This window comes from Silene latifolia, chromosome 1 (assembly GCF_048544455.1).
Source record: "Silene latifolia isolate original U9 population chromosome 1, ASM4854445v1, whole genome shotgun sequence".
In the NCBI taxonomy this organism is placed as follows: domain Eukaryota; kingdom Viridiplantae; phylum Streptophyta; class Magnoliopsida; order Caryophyllales; family Caryophyllaceae; genus Silene; species Silene latifolia.
This window is the reverse complement of record NC_133526.1, coordinates 118,125,137-118,149,837: the sequence shown is the minus strand read 5'-3', so window position 1 is coordinate 118,149,837 and position 24,701 is coordinate 118,125,137. Positions and strand designations below refer to the sequence as shown.

The following is a 24,701-nucleotide window of genomic DNA, read 5'->3' as shown; positions in this document are numbered from 1 at the left end:
TCTTCCATCTTTTTTTTTTTGAATATTTTTCACCACCACATGGTCCAGGTGGTGACGCCGGAATGCCTGGGCCCGGGGGGAATAAACCCCTCGTCACCAAAAAAAAAATCATCTTCTATCTTGCTAAGGAGTAAGAAACTCTTTTCGTTCGAAATTTGTGTAGCTCCTCCATTAGTAATTCACCTGCCAAATAAATTAAATTTCAGTCAATAACCTCTCTAAATAATTTTTCTGGAATATCAATAAAAAAAAATCTACAGTAATAAACTACCAAAAATGAAAATTTGCAGCGAAATCAAATAAATAAAAGTATTAGAAATTAAAATTAGTGACCACTTTTCTATATGTGAATATTATTACCATTTTGACACTTTTTATATATAATTTTTTTCACTTATGATTAAGGAGTAAATTAGTTACTTTTGATATTCCTTAATAACTTTAATGTTGAAGATAAAATTTTAGAATATTAAAAGTTACAATTTATGTGGATAAATTCTAAAAATTAATATTGGGAGAAGAAAGGTCAAAAGTATGTTAGAAGTTATTAACTTCACCTATTAACTTTCCCACTTTAATATCCCCTTGAATATTTTTTTAGATGATTGTGAAATATAGTAATTAATTTTAATTTTTAATTTTTTAGATAAATACTTTGCAAATAACTTAACTTGACACGTGGAGATTAAAAATTACTTAAGTTAGTATTTTAATTATATTGCATATGTAATTATGTATACTATTTATACAATATATTTTTCTACTTATGATTAAGGAATAAATTAGTTATTTTTAATATTCATAAGAACTTTAATGTCGAAGATAAGACACTGGATAAATTCTAAAAATTATTATTGAGAGAAGAAAGGTCAAAAGTGTATTAGAAGTTATCAATTTCACCTATTAATCTTCCCATTTATTTTTATTTTTTTTAGATAATTTATGAGATATAATAAATGTTTTTAATTTTTTAGATACACTTTTTGAATTGTATATATAGATGTATATAATAATTTAATGAAATTGACGAAGTTTATAACAAAAAGAAAGAGTTGCATTAATGAACGATGAAAAATTAGAATGATGTGCTTTTTTATTTGTCGTTCAACATATTCTAACAATAAACGCCAAAATTTTAATTTAGTATGTATTTTGATTTGTTAATTGTTAATTTTTTAAAAATTAAAAGGTCGAAGTTTGTTATTTATTACTCCTATTATGCTATTTAAAAACTTAGTACACATTTAATGTTTGCAACCTAATTATTTTTTTGCTTTTCTTTTCTAAATAATGGTGATGAAGTGACTTTGCTAGAATTGTCTCAAAAGTGGATTTGTATAGTGTGGTAGTTATGTATTGCCTTTTTATACTCCCTCCCATCAACTCTTTTCTTCCCTATTTCCTAAAACGGATTATTCAGATTTTCTTCCTCTTTCCTTTTTGAGAAAGTTTTATTAATATAATACTCCTACCTCTCTCACTCATCAAACCCACTATATTCTTTATTAATATTTAATTCTAATTATTCCTACCTCTCTCCAATAACCAAACCCCACCCATCTCCTTTATTAATATTTAATCCTAATTATTCATACCTCTCTCCAATTACCAAACCCCACTCATATCTTTATCAATATTATACTCCCCACCCTTAATCTCCGTGTCCACTTCAAATGGGAAGAAAAGAGTGGATATGAGGGAGTATTATTTATAGTTATATATTAATTATATACTTTGCCTCATCCACTTGTCATCCGAACCCACATAACAATATTTATATTTAAGCGATTGTAAAAGGATAAAGGAAGCTGGTGGAGTAGACCTGGTAAATGAGTTATTCGGGTCGGGTCATTTCGGTTCGGGTCATTTTCGGGTCAATATGTTATCGGGTCATTTTGGGGTCGGGTCTATTGGGTCACTTTTGGGTCTTATATTCGGGTCATTTTTGGGTCCCGAGTCAGCTTTATCGGTTCGGGTTATTTGGTCGAGTCAATTTTATCAGTTAGAGATGGAAGAAAATGAAGGAAGAAAGTAAATAGCAATCCGTGAGGAACAATGTGAAGGAGAGTAATAGTGTAAATATAGACTCGGAACAAAAGCAACACTAATCCGAGTAGGACACAATTCGATGAACTCGTTTGGCATGTGTCGCAATCCAGGCAAGATGACAGCCCAATTACTCACTCAATCAGGCACAAAGGACAGTCGTCCTCTTCCAAAATTAGCTCTACCACTTTTCTTTTTCATGTTTGTCAATGCGTATTTTACACAGTAAATATCGTTAGTTACGTATTTACAAAAATTATAAAAGTTAAGATATTTTTAATGTACTCGTAAAGACGAATCAAACAAGATCTCACTTAAATATATTTTCATTTATGTATTGAGAGAAAATTACAATTGAAGGTTTATTTGTGAATAATGTGCAAAAACTAATCAATTGGTCTCCCTTGTGACGGGTCACCATTTGTGGCGGATATTTTGTGAGTTAAAATGGTAACAAAATGGGTTAGTGGAGAAAGGGGACCACATGAATAGTGTTGCAGAGAGAGAAAAAGTGGGTATTTTGTGAGGTAAAATGGTATCCGTCACTCCAAAGTGACGGATATGTGCCGTCCCAAATGAGAATTTGTGAAAACTAATATGGTAGAGTGAAGTTGAATGGAGAAAGTACATATCAACACACTATCCTAACGTAAGACGTTAGGACCTAAAATCCCAATTTTTACACAAAAAATAGGTACTGAAGAAATGTCCTAGCTCCGTATAATTAGAAACTCACATAAACCCCAAGTCATTGATAAAATGGCGACCATGGTGTCAGCAATCCACATTAGCAATTGCTTCCATAAAAAGCAATTACTAGAGCCAACAGTTAAAACTAAGAGTAGAAAAATTAGCAAGTTAAATTGTAAGGTGTGTGCAAGTGGAACGCATCGTTTTGACGTGGTTGTGGTGGGAGCTGGAATCATTGGTTTGAGCATTGCACGGGACTTACTCCACCGTACTAATATCTCTGTCGCCGTCGTAGATGCCAAAGTTCCGTGTTCTGGTGCTACTGGTGCTGGTATTATTTCCAACTCCTACTAGGTACACTATATAGCAGCAGCAGCAGCAGAGTTGGATTTGTACTTCTGAAGTTAGGGGGTCATAAGTAATAACATAGTTGGTTGGAAATTTAACATCTATCTTGAAAATTATCGACAACTGTTAACTAAAAGAGTCACTCAGAGACATTGGCATCTTAAGAATTTAATCCGACTACAGTTCTGATTCTAAAGTAGAACCTAAAATGTGACTGTGTTAGCTGATTCAAAATTTATAGGGTGAATTAGTGATGCAGTTAAGTAACCGAAAAAAAAAATATCTGCGACGGATGAAATACTTTTACATCTATAAAATGGATTACTTTATTAGTCTATAGTAGCTGGAACAGAGAGCTTCATGATTAGATGGTAGCAGGGAATAAAACCAAATAAATAAATGGATTTGTGAATGTTGAGCTGATTGACATAGTATTCTAGGACAGGGTTACTTATGGATGGCACACAAAACACCTGGTACTGATGTATGGGATCTTGCACTTCGAAGCCAAGAATTGTGGCAGTTGTTGGCACAGACTGTACATGTTCAAGGCATTGATCCCTTGGAAGCATTGGGTTGGAAGAAAACAGGTATGCAATTGTATGCACCCATCTGCCTTAGCTGCTTTCGAGTTTTGCAGACATCATCTGTGTTCACCACCTTACATGCTTTCTTAGTGAACTTATAATCACAGTGCACTCATTTTACATTTTTTTTCTTTTTTGAAAAGATTACACATTTGCCCATCAACATTCCACATTCCAAATGATTTCTTTTAACTAGTCAAGGACAAGATTGCACATCAACATCAAAGTGAGTTCACTACTATGTTTAAGGAAAGACATCAACATGTAGCCTACTGGTTTTGCCACCTGGTATATATTCAGTTGTGCTCATGTCAGCTAGCTTAGTCAGTGAAATATCAAGTTGTGAAGTCGTGGTACTCATGATTGAACTTAATGGAGGTGAACTGAAATGGAACTGAACTTGATAGAGTTCAACGGAAATGAACTGAATTGAAATGAGCTGAAATTAAGCCAAAAAAATAGGACCTTAAACTGCTGCTTTAGAATGTTGTTGTCATTATCCATTCTTGGGCTTAGGTGCCTAACCGTGACTGTTTAGTGCTGTCTCAGTTTTCCTCATTGATGGGCGATTCAGAATTCTACTAGTCTCAATCTCTCAGATATAAGATTGTGCAATGTGATCTCCCTTACACCCTGCGAGTGGCAAACAAACGTCTGCTTGACCCAAAGGGTGTATGATTTGTTTCTTGAAGAAATTATATTTGGCAAGAGTATTCAATCCTGATACTCGCCTGATAGTTGAAACTGAAGGGAACTGAAAAACTGCAATATGATCGACCATTGTTACAGTCAAAGTGCTCTAGCTTTGACATAAAAAGCCGAGTTGTTAGCGCTTATCATGTTATTTATGTAATAGTTTAATAGTTCAGAATTAGTGATCGGCCGCTTGAGACTTTAGACCTCTCTCTCTCTCTCTCTCTCTCGCGCTCTGTAGGAAGCTTGTTAATTGGTAGAACAGAAGCTGAGCTAGATCAGTTGAAGAGGCGAGTCCAGCTCCTATCTGCAGCTGGGATAAGGGCGGAATTCTTGCATAGAATTGATTTAGCAACTAAAGAACCGAAACTTGAAGTTGGCCAGGAAAGTGGGGCTGCTTTTCTACCTGACGATTGTCAATTAGATGCTTATCGCACAGTTGCGTATATAGAAAAGGTTGGGCTGTGATTTTTTTTCAACAATCTTTATTTTTTTTTTGCTTTGTTTCTGTTATTGCTTTGTTAGTGAACTATTCCTGAAATGGTCCCATTTACTTTCAGGGTAATCATCTCTTTGAATCTCAAGGCAGATATGCAGAATTCTATAATGATCCAGCCGTCAGTTTCTTAAGGTCTTCTCTTTCTCAAAAGTAGTCATAGATCAAGTCTTTTGTGATGTACAGATGTTTATGGTTACAATTCTATCCTGTCTACATTCAGGTCTGAAGGAAAAGGAAACATTGAAGGCATCAAAACTAAACAGCATACATTATATGGGGAAAAAGCTATTATAATTGCTGCTGGTTGTTGGAGTGGATCTTTGATGGATGATCTACTTAAGGACTCGGATATAGTGCTGCATGTCCCTGTTAAGCCTAGAAAGGTGAGGAAAAAATAAGTAGGAAACAGGTAACCACTGTAAGTTGGTAAAAGAAGACAGGTAAAATGTATAATCTTGAATGTGATATTACCAAATGTTGATACAAGTTTACATCTGATTTTAGGGACATCTACTTGTGCTAGAAAATTTTAACCCACTTGGGCTCTGTCATGGTCTTATGGAAGTGGGTTATGTTGATCGTCAACACTCCATATCTTCATCTAGAGAAGTTGATGATCAAGCCTTGTCTATTTCAATGGTAGCATCATCGGATGCGTCTGGAAATCTTCTTATTGGTAATTCTTCGTCATTTAGTTTACTAAATGGCTAAATGTCATTCACTTAATATTACTTTGCATAACGTGTCCTACATGGTATGACCCATGGGCCCTTCAATTTAAAGCAAAAGCATGTGTTCATAAAGATGAGACTGACACTTAGGGTGTGTTTGGATTGAGAGATTTGGAGAGAAAAGAAAGGGAGGGAGAGTAGGGGATTTAAAATCCTTTGTTTGGATAGCAAATCAGGGTGGAGGGAAATGAAGGGGGAGAGATTTGGAGGGATTCAATTTCCCTCTTCCAAGCCTAATCAAAATCTCTCCACAATAGGCAAGATTTGGAGGGAAATTGTATCCAAACACCCACACTCCATTCCCCTCCCCTTCCCTTCTCTCCTTTTCCCTTCCCTCCTTCCCCCTCCCCTTCTTTTTCCTCCATTTTTGCTATCCAAACACACTCTCAGTCTCCTACTGATGTTATGTAGTTCTGACCAAATCTGAGTAGTATATGTATACTTTCACTACTTTATTTTAGGCCTTACTTGAATAAGGGAATTTGGAGGGAAAGGGAGGGGAGGGATACAAAATCCCTTGTTTGGATAACAAAAGGTGTAGGAGGGAAATGGAGGGGGAGGGATTTGGAGGGATCCATTTTCCCTTCTCCAAGGCAAACTAAAATCCTTCCAACATAGGAAATATTTGAAGGGAAATTGTAACCAACACACCCTTACGCCTTGGATAGCAAAAGTGGAGGGAAAGGGAGGGCAGGGGGAAAGTGGGAAGTGAAATGGTGGATGGGAGTTTTCCCTCCAAATTTTTCCTATGTTGGACGGGAAACATTTTGCCTTGAAAGAGGGAAATAGAGGGATCCATTTTTATCCAAACAATGGAAATTGCACCCCTCAAAATCCCTCCCCTTCCTGTCCTTCCAAATCCTTCTATCCAAGCAAGGCCTTCGTGTCTTGTGTCAAACTGTAATCAATTTACTGTCAATCCGTCATCTAGGCATTGTGCCCTTTATTCTCACTCCCTTCATGTCTCACCTGTGACTTCAGGAAGCAGCCGGCAGTTTGCTGGATTTAACACTGATTTAGATGCATCTATTGTTGCATGCATATGGGAACGTGCTCAACTATATTTTCCTGCTCTGAGAGAGTTCTCCCTCAAGAACCTGAGTGAAGAATTGAATGTGAGGATAGGGTTGCGCCCTTTCAGTGAGTCCCATTCCTGAAAAGTAAACTTGTTATCCATGTGAAATTGCCATTTACTGCTTGTATAACTTGGTGGTTGTTTTCAGTGCCAGACAGCAAGCCGGTTATTGGACCTGTTCCAGGAATACCCAATCTTTTCCTTGCAACTGGTCATGAAGGATCAGGACTAAGCATGGTACAGTTGTATTTTGTTTTTGTATTGAGTACTAATGCAACTGTTTCCATTTCCAATGAACTCACAAGTCTTGATGTTCTTTGGTTTTCGATTTTGAATGAATATAACAAAATACTCCGTAGCTTACTAAATGATAGCATCTTTTAATGGTTTAGTATTTACTTAGTGCAATTTTCGACCCAATTTTCATTAAGGGTCATGTGAAAACAGCCTCGAGTTGTTAACACCAGGTAAGGCTGCATAAATTCAACCCTTCCTGACCCACCATTTGTGTCGGCTCTTCAAGCACTAAGTAATACTAATGTTAATCAGTGTGTTTGTAGTACTTACAAATTACTGAGTTGTGCCTGTAATGAACACTGAACAGGCTCTAGGAACAGCAGAATTGATCACAGACATGGTGTTAGGCAATTCTTCAAAGGTTGATTCTACGCCTTTTGCTGTGGAAGGTCGATGCTGCTGAATGGTTTTACGTGTTTGCCCTTTAACAGTCATGAATAGAGTTCTGATTACGTTAACGCTATCCTTTAACATGTGATTACTGATTACGTGTTTCAAATTTAATATTTATTAGTCTCTAAATTTATAGGGTGTTGTAAGGACACTGTAAAACAGTAAAGTTTATGAAGTAAATAAAAAGAATTGATTTGGATATCAAAAATTGAATCAAATAATAAGTACTCCGTATAAGGAATTAAGTTCCAAACTGATACCATATTACCACCCTGATGTGATTTTTTATTTCAAACCCATAACTAGCGCTGTTTAGTCTGAAACAAGCAGCTACAAACAAATGGCACAATCAGCAAGTACCAACCAATATGCTGGTATTTTGTCATAAAGAACTTCCATGTTTGCTGCTACTATTTGCTTGTGCTATTGATAACTTTGATTAACAAGATAGGAGAGTAAAATGACAACGTTTACAAGTTAAGTGTGAGTTAAGCGTAGATTGTTTCTTGGTGTAGACCGTCTGGTTGAGTCGATTCGAGTCAGGTAGGGTTAATAAGGTGATTCTTCTTAATGAATTTTAACACTTACATTCTGGTTGAGTCTGGATTCTACTTGCTTCTTCTTCAATTGGATCATGCACCCATCATCCTTTCACTGTTTCCGGGTTCTAAACCTCGCAAAAGACCATACCGTATTGACAATTGGTGTTTAGCTTACCCTGAGGTTCAACAACTAGTTTCCAATGTCTGGGAAACACCTTTCTTTGGATCCTCCATGTTTATATTGTCTCGTAAATTGGCCACGGTTCGATGCGCTATCCTGCAATGGGTTATAAATCATCGTATTTCTCATGGGATTAACTGGTCGGAAATTGAAGCTGATTTGGACTTAACTGCTGCTCAGATTGTTGATGGACATTCAGCATCTTCTTTCCAGCACCTTCGATCCTCTCGACTACAAATTATGCGTAATCAACGCCAATACTGGGTTCAACGTTCAAAAATCAAGTCCGAGGTTTTGGACGGCTTTCCTACACGGTTTCTCTTTAGTAGAGTAAAACAACGAGCGACAAAGCATCGTATCCTGGCTCTTTGTTCTACTGATGGCGTGTGGTTGGAGACACCGGACTCTATTACATCTGAAATCGTCAATTATTTCAGAAGTTTGCTATGCCGCGATACTGCAAATGTTCCTGCCACTCCTGCGGCGTTTGACCAGCCGTGTTTAGTCGGACTAGACCTGCCCAAGCTTGGCCCTGTTGAATGCTCCCTATTACAAGCACCTTTCTCGGAACATGACATTTTGAATGCTCTACGTGGTATGGATGAATCAAAATCCCCAGGTCCAGATGGTATTACACCTAAATTTTTCCGTACTTTTTGGCCACAAATTGGCCATCTAGTTACTTCGGCAATTCTTTGATTTCTTAATTCAGGCGTCATGCTGAAGGAGTGGAACAACACCATCATTGTTCTGATACCAAAAACTGATAAACCGGAATTTGTCTCGCAATATCGGCTTATTAGTCTATGCAATGTCATATACCGTCTGACTTCCAAGTGTATGGCTAACCGACTCAAATTGGTAATTCCATCTATTATTTCTGAATCCCAGCAAGCGTTTGTTCCTGATCGTCTCATGTCTGATGGTTGCCTTATTGCTCATGAAATAATGCACTACATTAACAAGACTAAGAAAGGCACAAATTGCTACTCTGTGATCAAGCTCGACATGCATAAAGCTTTTGATCGTGTCTCCTGGCATATCCTCATGTCAGTTTTGGATCGATTTGGTTTCCCGATGACTTGGCGTAATCTCATATGGGAATGTATCTCCACTGTCACTTATAGTATCATGATTAATGGTGAACCTTCACCCTCCTTTCATCCGTCCTGTGGATTACACCAAGGAGATCCTCTATCTCCCAACACCACATCTTTGGCCTCAAGATTTCGCGGTACGCTCCGCCTCTCTCGCATCTTTTTTATGCCGACGACGCTTTCATTTGCTGCAAGGCAACGCCTGCTTCCTTTGAGGATATCCGAGATATTTTCCAGGGCTTTGAGGAAGTTTCTGGTCAGATGATTAATCTACAAAAATCCTTTATTAAATTTAGTCCCAATTCACCGAAAGATTTCAAATCCCATATGACCTCCATTCTGCGTATGAAAGCAAATGATTCCTTTGGTACTTATTTGGGGGTTCCGGTTGATCTACCTAAATGTAAGAAGACGGCTTTTCATGACATTCTTGACAAGATTACTACACGTATTTCGTCTTTGTCTTCACTTCACCTATCTCAGGCTAGCAAGTTTGTTATTATTAATTCCATCTTGCTCGGTTCGTTGGTTCATATTCTGGCTGCTGTCCCTTTACCGCTTTCCATTTCAAGGAAATTTGACTCCTTAATTGCGGCTTTCTGGTGGAGTAAAAATACTTCACACCGCTCAATTCATTGGCTATCTCAGCAACATTTGCACACTCCAAGAGATACGGGAGGCCTTGGTATTAAATCGGTGACCACTCTTAGTCAAGCTTATCTTATGAAGAATTTTTGGCGCCTCCACCATAAGCCGGATGGTATACTTGCAAAGTACCTTAAGCCAAAGTATCGGAGAGATCTTCCTATTCCTAAGCTGAAGTCCAAAGTTACACAACCTTCCTTTGTATGGCAAGGTATTTGTCGAGTAGCTGCTTCATGCACTGAGGCTATGGCTTGGAAAGTTGGCAACGATAACTCACTTAATCTTCTCTCTAGTCATTGGATACAAGGTCATCCCCCAAAGTTGCGTCAAGATCAGTGCAATACCGTTCCTACAATTTCCAATTTTGTTCACGACAATGGCTCCTGGAAACTGCAACATATTTTTCGAGTTTTTGACAATTCCACTGCTAAAACTATCTTGGCTATGAAACCGTCTATTCTTGAAAATGACGATTTCCTTTATTGGAAATACACTGAGGATGGCTGTTATGATATCCAATCGGGGTACGCATACCTTTTATCTAAAGGTTCGACAACAATACCGATGCTAAGCACATTTCCTTGGAAATTGGTATGGCTTTTCCCGTTTTCAAGCAAATTTCCTCTTTTTATATGGCGGCTTGCACATCACATCCTCCCAACTAAGACGGTTCTCGCCCATAGGGGATTCCGTCTTGATACTTCATGTTCTTTATGTCGATCTGATTTTGAATCTCCTGAGAATTTATTCCGCTTCTGTGATGTCATTCAACATGTCTGGCGCTCTTCTTTGCTCGGTATACACTCTATGGCTAACCCAAGTGTTTCGTTCATCCGATGGCTAGCTGATCATATTTCCTACCTTCATCGGGTTTCTTTATCAGGTTTTAATTCCTTACTTTACTTCTTTTGCATCCTGCGCTCCATCTAGCTCACCCGCAACTCCATCGTTTTTGAGAATAATGCACTTGTGCCTGAACGGGTCCTTCATCTAGCAAATGCTTTACACCATTCGCATTTACGCCTGCCCTCTCTACGCCATGATGGAGATCAGTCCCAAGCAATTCCCCTGCCGGCAGGTAATCATCATTCAACTTTGGCATCTTCTCTTTCTTACCATCTTTACATCTGTAGGAATTCTGTCCAAAATGGTTACACTGCTACTTTCGCATCGGACTCTTGCTTGCCTGACCAGTACTACGTGCGAGCATCTACTCCTTTTTCTGCCTATTCTCAAGCTTTACTCCAGCTTATGTTGAGACAGGAGTTCGTTACATCCACTGCAATTACCTTTGTGGTGACTTCCCGAAAATTATGTTCAGTTCTGGCCTCTCAAAAGCCAGTCCCAATAGCTGTGCGGAATTCGTTATGTGAAATTCGCACACTACTTCGTGTACATCGTAACTGGTCGGTTATCCTTTCTACTGGTTAGGTTACTGATGCTTTTCTTGTATCTGTAACAACGCTATAGTTTCGTTTCTTTAATACAGTCAGTTTACAATTGTCGAAAAAAAAATTGGATATTCGAAAAGCCAAGATAAAATCTAAGACGCAGTATTTAACTATTTATGCGAGAAATAATATTGATATGATAAAAGTAACTTTAATAGTGTAGCAAAAATTCAAGGAACGAAATTGTGAGATGATCGGGGAGAATACAGGAATAAATTGGGAAATGGAGAATATGGCAGAGGATGATGGCCATCAGCAGTTTTTTAGGAGAGAATGGGGGATAGTGGGACGTAGCCTATTGGGTAGTTTTTGCTCTACTATATTGTAGTAATTCAAAAATGCTACATTTACACTCAGTGTATAGAATCTTCTATACACTGCGAGTAACATATTGACACATGGCAGTGTTAGGGTATGAGATTAATTTTTTTTAATTGTTTTGGTATGATTGGTAGAAAAATTTTGATAATCTTTTTTTTTTGGTGGAATGTGATTATATTATAAATAGAGTAAAAAAGGTAATTACATAAGGAGCCTTATAACTTTTACAAGAGATTCATAGTTTTCAGCCAATCTTTATCACCAATGGTTAGATCCTTCTCATCTCTTCTTCGAACCCTCAGTCTGATCTCTGCTATAATCAGTTCAGCTACCCTCTTTGGTACCATCAGCACACAGTCATTCTTGCTGCAATTTCTCTAATGCCACACATGGTATATAGCTCCCATCCCTACTGCAGTCTGTACCCCCTTCTGCAACTTAGACCCCTGCCTATCCACGCACCACTCCATAATGTGCTGATCAGGGAGAATGAAAGCAGATAACTGATTCAACCAGTTGATCACCTGCTTACTGTAACTACACCCAAAAAACACGTGATCCATGCATTCTGCAGCCTGTCCACAAAGATAGCATTTATCATCAATATCTAGCCCATACAGCAGCAGCTTATCATTAGTTCTCAGTGCCCCATGAGCAAACAGCAAACCCATAAATTGGTGTTTTGGAACAACCCAATCATTCCAAACTGCCCTGAACCACTGCACAGTAACTCCTGCCCCCTTAAGCCATTCATAGCAACCAGCAGGGGTATAGCCAGTATGCTGAACATCCCACACTCCATCAACATAACCTGATGCAATAATCTGCTTCACCCTACAGATCGTCCTCCAGACCCAACTCGAGTTGTTACTAGGTTGGTACTCCATCCAGTCCTGCCCCTTGATATAGTTAGTAGCCACCCAACGAACCCAGATAGAATCCCTCTTCTCAGCAACCCAGTTAGCCAGTCTCCCAACCATAGCTTGGTTACACAACTCCTGATCTTTAATCCCAAGGCCACCTTCCTCCTTTGGATTGCATACAGTATTCCATGCCACCAAGGGTACTCTTCTATAATCAGTGCTATTATCCCAGAGGAAATTTCTACATACTGCCTCAATCTTAGCAATAATGCCCTTAGGAAGGACAAACATGGAGGCCCAGTAAGAATGCAGAGAAGACAGTACTGCTTTAACTAATACTAGTCTCCCTGCATATGAGAATCTCCTGGCACCATAGCTATGAATTCTTGCACAGATCTTCTCCACTAAACACTCACAGTCCTGCTTCTTCAATCTAGTCGTTTGAATAGGCATACCAAGGTATTTGAATGGCAAAGACCCCTCAGAAAAACCAGAAACTTTTAGGATATCTTTCTTTATCTCCTCTGATACCCCCCTAAAGTAGGCATTTGATTTTGAAGCACTTATTTTCAACCCACTAGCTTTTGAGAAGGTGGTAAAAGACTGGAGTAAAATCATCATAGACTGAACCTCCCCTTTGCTAAACAACAACACATCATCAGAAAACATCAGACTAGCTAGCTTCAACTCTTTGCACATTGGGTGATACTTGAAATCATACTTACCAGCAGCATACTTAAGAGTCCTAGTCAAGTACTCCATACATAGAGTAAATATAAGAGGAGAAAGAGGGTCTCCTTGTCTCGGACCTCTTTGACTCTTAAAGTAGCCAAACATCTCACCATTGATGGAAATTGAGAAACAAGCAGTGGTAATGCACTCCATGATCATAGCTCTAAAATCAGAAGGGAAATGAAGCATTACCAACATTTGATCCACGGAATTCCACTCCACAGTGTCATAGGCTTGTTGCAAGTCTATTTTGAACAGGCATCTTGGGGAAGTATTTGGCCTTTCATACAACCTGATAAGATCTTGACATATGAGAATATTTTCCTGTATGCTTCTGTTTTGAACAAAGGCTCCCTGGTTCTGATCAACTAGCTGGGGCAACACAGTGGCTAGCCTTGCACATAAAAGCTTAGAGATCACCTTGTAAATCACATTGCAGCAGGCTATAGGACGAAACTGTAACACACTCTTGGGTCTCTCACATTTAGGGATCAAAGTTAAATTTGTAGCATTCACCTGTCTCAACAACTTCTTGTTAAGGAAAAAGTCCTTGACAGCAGTAACCACTTCCCCTCCAATCTCATTCCACGCATCCTTAAAGAATCTACTTGTATACCCATCAGGGCCAGGAGATTTAATGTCAGGGATACTAAACATAACATCCCTAATCTCCTTTGCTGTGACAGGTACCAGTAGACTACCAACCATCTCATCAGTACATTTAGGTCCCTGATCAATTATTCTCTTGTGAACCTTACTAGTTTCCTGACTCGTCCCAAGCAACTGTTGGTAGTACTCAAGAAAGGCAGATTGAATTTTTGCAGGGCTATCACACAGATTACCATTCATATCTTCAACTATGATACCCTTATTGCCAGCTCTCCTCTTCTTGAGCATCCCATGAAAGAAAGCACTATTGGAATCGGCATCCTGAATCCAAACCTGCTTAGATTTTTGGGCTAAAAACTTATCTCTTGCCTCACTTAACTCCTTGAGTTCCTGTATTGCCCTAAATTCCTCCTCAATGAGCTGCAAATTTGAAGGATCCTTGCCAATATCTTCCTGCAACTTCTGAACTTGCTGCTGTAGAATATTAGTAGCTTGTTCAATATTACTAAATCTATCCCTGTTCAACTCCTTCAAGGCAGGTTTAAGCAATTTCAGGTTTTTTGCAAGCTTGAACATATGATTGCCAGGCAATGCCCTATCCCAATTACTTCTGATTGTAGGGAGAAAGTTTGCAGACCCTCCCCACATATTAAAATATTTGAAGCTGCCCTTACTCTTAACCTGTTGAGACTGACTAACAATGCAAGGAGTATGATCATATAGGCCTTCAGGGAGGAAGTGTGCATAAGCATTAGGCATGTGGTCACTCCAATCTTTATTAATAAGGAATCTATCCAACCTACTATAGATTCTAGCCTCTGGTTTCTGTTTATTGTTCCACGTGAAGACAAACCCAACACTGGTAATATCAATCACTCCACAATCATCCACACAAGCTCTGAAGGAGTCCATCTCAGAAGAAGGAGAATTACCACCAATCCTTTCAGCAGCAGATAAAACACAATTAAAATCCCCAGCTATAGCCCATGGACCATTAACCAGATGAGAAATCCTCCTCAAATGAGCCCAGAGAGGCTCTCTTTCTTGAGCACCATTAAAAGCATAGACCATGGTCAGATAGAAAACATTCCTATTAAGCAAGGACTCCACTTTCATGTGTATGAACTGTGCATTATACTCCAGGAAGTGGATCCCATAGGCCTGAGGTTGCCAAAGAATCCAAATCCTTCCACCACTATGATAACCATTATTAGTAGAAATACACCAAGAATTAAAACTACCTAATGCCTTATGCAAGGCTTTATTTTTTATTTTTGTCTCAAGTAAACCAAACAAACCAATATCTTTATTCTGTAAGAAAAAATTAATCTCTTTTTGTTTCCCAACTCTATTCATGCCCCTAATATTCCAAAAACCTATCTTATCCATGAGGTAAATTGGGAGGGGGATCAATACCATTTGTTACTCTTGCTTGCTTGGTTGGAGACAGAACCTCCTTATAAGAGAAAGCACCAAAAGAGTTTACACTATACCCATCCTGACCACCATCACCTTTTTGCATCCTGACTAGTTTCATTGGCTGCTTTACAGTATTAATTACTGTGTTAGCTCCCTTACCAGCCATCTCTGGTTTCTGAACACCCTCACCAGGTTTCACCACAAGTCTCCACACTTTCTTGACAGCTTTTTGTTGCGTCTTCTGTGGCACCCCTTTCCTGCAATTCTCCATTAGATGTCCCATTCCCATACATTTTGAACATGTGATTGGCTTCCACTCATATTCTATTTCCACCTTAACCACATCACCCTTTTCATCTTTGAATGACACCTGAGGAGGTAGCTTCTGGTCAACCATAAGCTCAACCATAACTTGACCATATCCCAACCTTGTCCTTTCCTCAGTAGCAACATCACTTTTAATATATTTGCCAACTAAGCTAGTAATCTTGGGCAATCCTTTCCCCCAAAATTTGAAAGGGAGATGATGAATTTGAATCCATGCTGGTACAGACTTTACATCCGCATTCCTTAATTCCAAATCCTTGGTCCAAGGCTTAAAAATCAAGGGTTTATTATCAAAGAGATAATAACCAGACTGCAAAACTTTGTCCTTCATTTCCATAGTTTTGAACCGAACTAAAAATACCCCATTTGGCATAAAAGATATCTTGTCTATGTTAAACTTGGTCTATATGCGCCTGATAAAGCCCTCTATAACCTCCCATGGTGGGTTGGCCCCTAGTATGAAGCAAACCACCGCTTGATTCCAGAATTCAATCTCCTCATCAACGTCCTCCTGTTGAATTTGCAACATTTCATCATTAACATCAGTCTCTGCTTCCGATTCTCCTTTTGTCACATATTCTGCGTTTGGAGTATCAATGCTCTGTTTTGGGGTGTCATCCCTGTCAGACATATCGTCCTCTTCTCCATCTTCTGTCTCCACCACCACTTCTTCATCATCAGTTTCAACTACGAGTTCAGGAATTCCTGTAATCTCATTAATATCCTTGGATTTCTCATGGATTTCACCATCCGGTCCATCATGTTTTTCATTAGGGTTCATAGTTGCAGGTATTTCCTCAGAATTGGTATTAGTTTCAATACTATCAGACGAACTGCTAGACCTTACTATACTTCTTCCACGTAAATTAATTTCCCTTTGCTTTTGCTGATTAGATTTCCTAGCCATTAGGCTCGAAAATCAAGACGACGCTGTTCTCTCTCTAGTCGTTCATCGTTTCTCTCTCTAGGTTTTTTTTTTCGTTTAAATTTTGATAATCAACTTTAAAATTATCTTAATTAATATCTTTCCAACGTGCTAAATCCCTCGCACTACTTTACTAAATCCCGCGCATTTTGCCCCTGATATTCCATTACTGCCCTGCATTTTACAACATAATTTTGAAGAGTTTTCTCCCTTATTAAAAGAAAAAATATTTCTCCTTCTCCCTCTCAAAACCTAACTAATTCGTAAATAATTCGACAATAATAGAACATAATTCGCGCAAATCACATGTAATTTAACTAATATATTTTTTTTACGGAAAATTCACGTGGTATCCTTGAACTTTGCCATTTTGCACGTGGTACCCAACTTTTTATGTTTGTGTACATAATACCCTCCATGTTTAATTTTCATGCACAACATACCCTTTTTGTCGCTATAAAATAAAACTCAATTGCGCATAACTCCTAGACCGTAATTCAGAGTAGGCCAATTTTTTTTCCTTAAATGATTCATAATCTACGATTTGAGAAAAAAAAAATTGTCGACTGACATTTTATAGGGTTTTTTTTAACAAAAATCTCAAATCAACCATATCTTCGATCTTAAATTTCCAACTGATCATTTTCATTTTATCAATTTATAGATCTCGAAAAGTTAATCAATCTGAAAAAAAATTAGTCAATTTTGATTTCTGGTCTATGATTTATGCTCCTTTGAAAATTTTAAGAACGATAAATGATGTGACTCATATTTGCACACTTTTAGCCCTCGAACTAGCCTCGTTCCTATGCTTTCTTGCATGTATTAGGGTCGTTTCTTATCTTTAGCTTCCTACTTTGCATATTCTTTGAGGTTTTGTGTCCTTGGTAGGAGAGGAATGCTAACCTTGCATATATGGAGCAAAATGGAGCTAAATGGATCGCGTCTAACGACCAAGCAACAAAGAGGAGACCAATACTAAAGGTCTAGGTCAATAAATCAAGTATTTGGGCAATGATGAAGGACCCCCAAGGCTCCTCAACGATCCCCACGGATCATGAGGCAGCAAATTGAAGAAGAAGCCACACTAGCCTATGGGACGGGCGTCCCAAGCTCAGCCCGGGCGTCCTGAAGAACAAGACAGGCGTCCCAAGCCTCTGCCCCATCATCCCATAAGCAGGACAAGCGTATTTCCTTACACCATGGGCGTCCAACAGGGACAGGTCGAGCGTCTCCTTAAGGGACTCGCAAGGCGTTAATCTTCATCTTAGGGACTTAATCGTCATTTAAGCCCTTAGTTACCCTAATACTTGTACTTAGTATAAATACCCCATTGTATTAGGAGATTAATAACCAAGTTTTTACCAACCTTTAATGAAGTTAATTACCAAGTTAGTCAAGTTGTATTACACAATTCAATCTTAATCATATCTTAATCTTTCTTTAATTATTCAAGTGTTCTTAGATTTAGTTAGGTAATTTGAAGACTATTTGGGTTTATTGGAGAATTGATAACTCTTCATCATTCATCAAATTTTCTTCTATTATTCTTTGCTTATTATTTGGATCATCCTAATTAAGTTGGTACAATTCCTTTTACCCTTTGGTTAACCCTTGTTTATTGTTTTACTCATCCATCATGTTTAGTTTTGTTAATATGAGTAACACCCTTATTAGCATGTTTTCTATGATGATGAGTGAGTAGTCTCCTAGCTAGGGTTAATGGGGGATTAGGAGAGTTAATCATGGGATAGATCTTAAATTAATAAGTTCATATCATTGCTTGCTTGTTGTAGTTTCAACTTATGCACATATTATGCTTGATGAAATGCTTGATTGACAACCTAGCATGAATCTCTTATCCATTCAACAAGATTTGTAAGACATAAACCAACTCAAGGCTTGTTAGACCATGCATATAGTTGAATAGGGAGAATTAAGTCGACTTGTAGGAGTTGTAAAGTCTTGACCAACTCGGCTCCGAGACCCAAAACTTCCTAGGAATTGTAAGATATAAACTAACTCGATTCCACTACAACAATAATTTGCTTGCATCTATGAAACTTGTTTATGTGATCTCACCATGATTCCCTTATGAACCCATGACACCCAAGTGCCTTAATCAATTGTTTACAAACCCTATTTACTTGCTTTGCTTTGCTTTGATTTCATTTGTTTACATTTCCTTTGTTAAGTAGTTTAGATTGAAAACCTCAAACTCAACCCAAATTGTGACACCCTAAGACATAACTCTCTATAACCGATAAATCAATACAATACCCGTCCCTTGGGATCCGACCTTTACTTACCACTCTACTAAGAGTACTTAGTTGAGATTATAAATATTGTTTTGATTGGTAAGCTTAGACGACAAAGTTTAAACCGAATCAAAATGGCGCCGTTGCCGGGGACGGTGTTCAATTGAATTGTTATCATTTGTTGTTTTTAGTTGTGTCTTTCTTAACCTTGGGGAAGTCAAACTCCTCAAGGTAGTTTAATTTTTTTCTAGTTGTTTGATTTTTGCATGTCTAGGAGATCACAAGGCGGTCTTTTGCCTATTGATCTCGAGATTGAGAGAACTTTGACCAATATTAGAAGAACCGTTAGAGGAACTTCAATAGTTGTGGGTATTGGAGAACTTGTGGACATTGGTATCATCCATTCGGGTAGTATTGAGTTTACCAACCCTTTTGCAAGACAAGGAGAGGAGAACCCAATTTAAAACCAACCACAAAATCAACTTACAATACCTAAATTTTCATCTCATTCCGTACCAACTGAGGAGAACCTACCAAATGGTACTCCAACACCACCCCACTTGATCGGTAATTTAATTGCCAAATCCACATTCATACAATTAGTTTAGAGAAGTCAATTTGGAGGGACGCCTAGTGAAGATCCTCATCTACACATGGAGACTTTTTGTGACTATTGTGATGCAATTTCCCAAACGGGGTTAACTCAAGACCAAATTCGTTGGGTATTGTTTCCTTTTTCCTTGATTGGAGCCGCAAAGCAATGGTTAAAGAGCCTAGACAAGGCCAGTCTTGGAATTAATTCATGGAAGAACTTAACACTTGCATTTTACAAGAAGTTCTATCCTCCGGAGAAGACCAACATGTTAAGAGCCCAAATCACCGGGTTCAAGCAAAGAGATGAAGAGGTCTCTATATGAGGCTTGGGAGATATTTAAAGATACATGTCGCTCTTGTCCTCATCATGGACTAAGCGAATGGTTTCTTGTTCAACAATTTTGGAATGGGTTGTAAGAAGATTCAAGGAATGTGCTCAACATGGGTTCTAATGGAAGATTAACCGAGGTAGATGACAACCAAACTTGGGCAAATATAGAGGAGATGGCGGTTCATAACTCTCAATATAGTAGGCAAGAAAAGCTACTGGGGGAGGGAGACATGAAGTTGACTCCATCACACAAACGAGTGCTGATTTGGGTGCCCCACTAAGCTCCCATATTGACACAATGAACTTGAAATTTGAGAAAGCCATAACCAAGTTGAATGAAGCCTCTCAATCATCCAAGCAACATGTCAATGCCATGGTGGCAATATCTTCTATTCCAAATGAAATGTGTGAGAATTGTGGAACTTTGGGACATGATCAATAAGAGTGTAGGGGCACAAGTGAGCAAGTGAATGCTTTCCAAGCATACAAGAATGACACCCCTTACTCCAACTATTACAATGAAAATACCAAATTTCACCCAAACTTCTCATACAAAAGCCAAAATATTCAAAATCCTTAACCAACATACACCCCACCTCCAATGAGAAATCATACTTCAAGCAAAACTAACCCTCTTACAATCAATCCAATGACCAAGCTTTTGATGTTCAAAAAGCGCTCCTCCAAATACAAAAGAGCGAACAAGATTTCTTTGCTCAAATGCAAAGAGATAGCCAAGCTAAAGACACTACCACCAACAATATCCTTGCTCATACCAAGATGTTGGAAACACAATTGTCCCAATTAGCCTCTTCAAGTTCCCAAAGGTAAAAAGGACAAGTACCTCTTCAAGGTAATCCTCCTACAAGACATGAAACCATCAATGCCATTCACTTGAGGAGTGATACAAGATATGAGGGACCTAAAGTGCCAATTAAAGAGGATGTTATTGCGGAAACTATCAAGCAAAGAGATGTGATGGAACCATTGAGGAGAAATCCTAATGTAGTATAACCAACTACCAATGATTCATTGACCAAGAGAAATAAAGATAAGGCCAAAGAGGTTGAAAAAGAACCTATTGTGATTAGACTTCCATTCTTAAGTCGCCAAGCTAAGCCCAAGCTTGATGAGCAACTTGGAAAGTTCATGGAGATTGCGAAGAACCTAGAGGTTTCTATACCATTCACGGAGTTGATCAACCATGTTCCGGCCTATGCAAAATACATGAAAGACGTCCTTACCAAGAAGAAGTCCATAAGGAAGTTGGATACCATCGCTTTCACAAAGATAAGTAGTGCAATTCTTCAAGGGAATTTGTAATACCCGTCCTTTTAGAGACTTGTTAACCGTCGTTGACTGACCTTAGACACTTATCTAAATCTTCGGAAACCTTACCAGTAAACCTTGTGACGTTGTGAGCCTTTGAGTTCGTGTTACTCGATCTAGCGGAGGCTACTTGATAGAGTAACTTAGTCACTCGATCGAGTAGAGGTCACTCGATCGAGTAAGTTGTTTACTCGATCGAGTAACGTGAGTTCAGCGGGGAATTATATATCGCAATATCGTGAAACCGAAATCATTTCTTTTCCTTTTCTCCTAAACCTAGATGTCGTCATATCATTTCCCCTTCACCTTGAGTCACCCTTTTGGAGCCTTTGAGGGTGGAGACACCATGGGGATGGGATGCTTGCGTCGAGTAGCGGTCTTGTCGCCGGAATGCTATGTATAGGTATGTTGACATCATCATCATCATCTCCCTTGGTTTCGTTTGTGATTGTGGTAGTGGTAACAGATGGTTATGTTGTTTGTCATTGGTGGTTATGGTGGTTGCTTGTTGTCTTATGGTCGTGTGCGGAATCACTACGGTTGCTAGAGGTAGGTTCTCCTACTCAGTACTGTTGGTTGTTTAGTGTGTCGGTCATATTATATAATTGGTTTTGGTATCATTGTTGGTAGTATGGATTGGTTGTGTTGGGTAACTATTGTTTGTTGTCTTTGGTTCACGAGGTGCGCCCTCGGCTGAGTGGAGTCACTTACGGGAGTGGCTTCCCGCCCTTGATTTGCCCTCTGTAGAACCCACTATAGAAGGGGATGTGCACATTAAGGAACATGAGTTATCGTTCAGATTAGATGAGCGGGGCTTAGGTGGGAACGGCTGCGATCCCCCACTAGCAGTGTGGATTACTGAATGCGATTGGTAATCTGGCAGGACTGGACCTTCGGGCAGTCAGAGGTGTGTGGGTTAGTGGAGGAGGTGGTGTATGTGTGTTACTGTGTTTGTTGTGTCTGCCTTTGTGTTGTTCCTTCAGTTACTGACCTTGTGTGGTGATGTTGTGTTGTCTTCTTGTGTTGTGTCTACCGTGATCTACTATGGTGAGCAGTCGGTCTTACCAGGTTGATGTCAGGATCATAGCTGGGTGCTTGGAGGGACGAGTCTACCACGAGTCATGGCAGAGATAGTTTCACATAGTTGATAGTTGTCACGAGTTGTACCTTTTATTTTGTTTATATCACTTGTAATTTAATATAACTGTTCTTTTATCGGCGTTTGCTTATTACTGTCCTCGGGCAACCGAGATGGTAACGTCCTTATCTGCTGGGGAAGGTCTTGTTAAGGCTCCTTGGTAGATGGGGGTGTTATAAAGTGGTATCAGAACGACGATTTTGGAACCTGTAACTAATGGGCTAATGAACGTAGTGAGTCTAATAAAATGAACCTGGTGTATGTATGTTGGGAGCCCCGGCTGATGCTTGATTTTGGGTTAGAAGGCGCCCTCATTTCAAAATCATGGCCCCAATATGTTTAAGCCAGCCACCGAGTATGGGGATATCTAGTCGGGAATTGTGTGCATAGATGTGTATAATAAATAGGTTAGAAATAGCTGTGATGGAGTCTATGGTAATGTCTAATGCGTGCAAATAGTAACGATGAACCGTGAAGGGCTGTGAATTGTTGGAAGTGTGTGTGTGGATGTGATAAAGATGGTTAATGTGCTAGGAGTTGTATACGAGTATTGGATAATGTGATGATGATAATGAGTTGTGAGTCTTTATATGCGTTCTAATTAATAAAAGTTGTCAAGTAATGTTGGGAAATGCAATGGATGAATGTTGTTGCGTACTCTTGTGACATGGCATAGTTATGTTAGATATCTGGTTGATGAATTGTTGTGACATAACTTTGAGAAAACTTGAGTAGTAAGTGGTAGCTATATTGCTAAATGGATGCTTGATGTAATATAATCACATGTCGAATGATTGAGTTTACATATGCGTAAGTGGGCGTAGAATAATGTGTTGATTGTATACATGTATAAATTGATGTCATAGTTGAATTGTCTTGTATAATGTTTGATATAGGATAGAATGATATGTGTAATGTTCGGATGAAATAGTTGTGTTACATTTGAGTTAGTATTAATGTATCGTAATTGGATGAAATAATCAGTGACGAGTTCCAAATATAATTTGGAATTGACACGAGTTGTTGTTTTGCAGGAATCGTTAACCGAACTCGTAATTTTTGACCTCGTTCGTAACCTTACTCGACCGAGTACGAGTGCCTACACGACCGAGTAGACCTTACTCGATCTAGTTGTGGGGTTATTAGATCGAAAACATTGGAACTGCCAGCGAAAACTCGATCGAGTAGCTCCAACTCGATCGAGTAGAGGCCACTCGATCGAGTACCTAACTTACTCGATCGAGTAAGTGCTACTGTACCCGGGTTAACACGGGATTCTAATACTTTCCCAAACCCATTCTTCTTCTTAATTCTTCATACTTCAAACCCTAATTCTCTACAATCATCCTTTTCTCTCAAAACCTTGGTGAAGTTTGTGCTTGATTTCTTTGTTTTCTCCTTGTTAATTCGTTCTATTCATTTGCAAATCATTCAAGGTAAGAAGCTAATCTTTTTCTTTGTTTTTAATCAATTAGAACCATATAAAAGTGTTATATTTTCTGAAAAATTCGATTTATACTCATGGATTTTTGTTTATAACTGGTGTACTTTGGTAAAAATTGCCCTGGTTTATTGATTATTGATGCTAGAAGTAGAAAAAGCAAACCTATATAAGTACATATATTGACCGAAATTTCTAGGGTTTGGGTTACAAATTGAATTTTTGTTTGTCTTTTGAGTATGGAAGAGGGAAAAATGAGTAATGTATGTTGTGGGTATCATATTTGGTGTTGATTTTGACTAGTTTTACCCAAAATTTTGTCTTAAAACTCCGTCTTAAAAGTGCCTCAAACCGAAATTCGTCCCAAATCTTTATGATGATTACCTTTTTGTGAAACTATTTTGGAGGGATTAATACCCCAATATGCTAATTGTTGTTGCAATTTTCATATTTTGAAAACTATAAGACCGTCTTTTATGAGTTGTGGGAGTAGCATGTTTTGAAAATTGTTGGTTGTTTTGGTGAAAACTAGTTTGCATTGTTGTTTCTTCCCCCATAAGTGTACTTGAAAAGTTTATTTTCTTCAATTAAGTGTCCGTTTGTGTGCCTAAATACATGTTGAAACAGATGTCGAGATCTGCAGCTGCCACCCATTAGAGTAAGAGAGGAAGGGCTTCTGAGCCCGAAGTTGGGGAAGGGAGTCAGGGACCCACTGTTTTACCGGTTCCCGAGTATCCTACCGTGGTCTTTGCTGACTTTAAGAAAATAGATGCTTTTGTTGAGTTACAGAAACGCCGTATGAAACCAACTCGATGTAACGACACCACCATCCTTGAGGACCTTAAGGTAGAGACGGATGTGAGGTATATCTTTGAGACCTTGGGTTTGACGGGTTTATATCGTCTTAGGAAACACTCCTACCCTTTCTTGACCTTGGAGTTCATGAGCTCTTTTACCTATGATGCGGCAGCTAAGAACGTACAGTTTCGTCTCATGAACACTAGTTTCCTCTTGACCATGGACATGTTTGCTACTCACCTTGGCCTTGCTCGACCGGAGAAGGGATCCCTTAGGGATATCCCGACTGAGTGTGGAGCTAGTAGTTACATGCCTTGTTTTACTAGCAAGAACGCCTCCAC

General features: G+C 38.8%; 1 protein-coding gene and 1 non-coding gene across 2 annotated transcripts; one reads left to right on the top strand and one right to left on the bottom strand.

Moving 5' to 3' along the window:
* The first annotated feature begins 2,671 nt into the window (after positions 1-2,671).
* On the top strand, positions 2,672-7,567 carry LOC141608691 (uncharacterized). The gene is made up of 9 exons (XM_074428038.1): positions 2,672-3,067; positions 3,525-3,674; positions 4,606-4,820; positions 4,925-4,995; positions 5,084-5,246; positions 5,368-5,539; positions 6,576-6,734; positions 6,818-6,906; positions 7,274-7,567. Exons 1-9 carry the CDS (start codon positions 2,806-2,808, stop codon positions 7,367-7,369), a joined length of 1,377 nt encoding a protein of 458 aa, XP_074284139.1. The 5' UTR covers positions 2,672-2,805; the 3' UTR covers positions 7,370-7,567.
* A 12,022-nt stretch (positions 7,568-19,589) lies between these two features.
* LOC141621499 (small nucleolar RNA R71) lies at positions 19,590-19,697 on the bottom strand. The gene has a single exon (XR_012532395.1). It is a non-coding gene; the product is annotated as a small nucleolar RNA R71 (small nucleolar RNA).
* Between the last annotated feature and the right edge of the window lie 5,004 nt (positions 19,698-24,701).

Coding starts and splice junctions, on each gene's coding strand:
- LOC141608691 (XM_074428038.1), top strand. CDS start 2,806: ATGGCGACCATGGTGTCAGCAATCCACATTAGCAATTGCTTCCATAAA. Junction 4,821..4,924: donor CAGTTGCGTATATAGAAAAG/GTTGGGCTGTGA, acceptor ATTTACTTTCAG/GGTAATCATCTCTTTGAATC. Junction 5,540..6,575: donor GTCTGGAAATCTTCTTATTG/GTAATTCTTCGT, acceptor CTGTGACTTCAG/GAAGCAGCCGGCAGTTTGCT.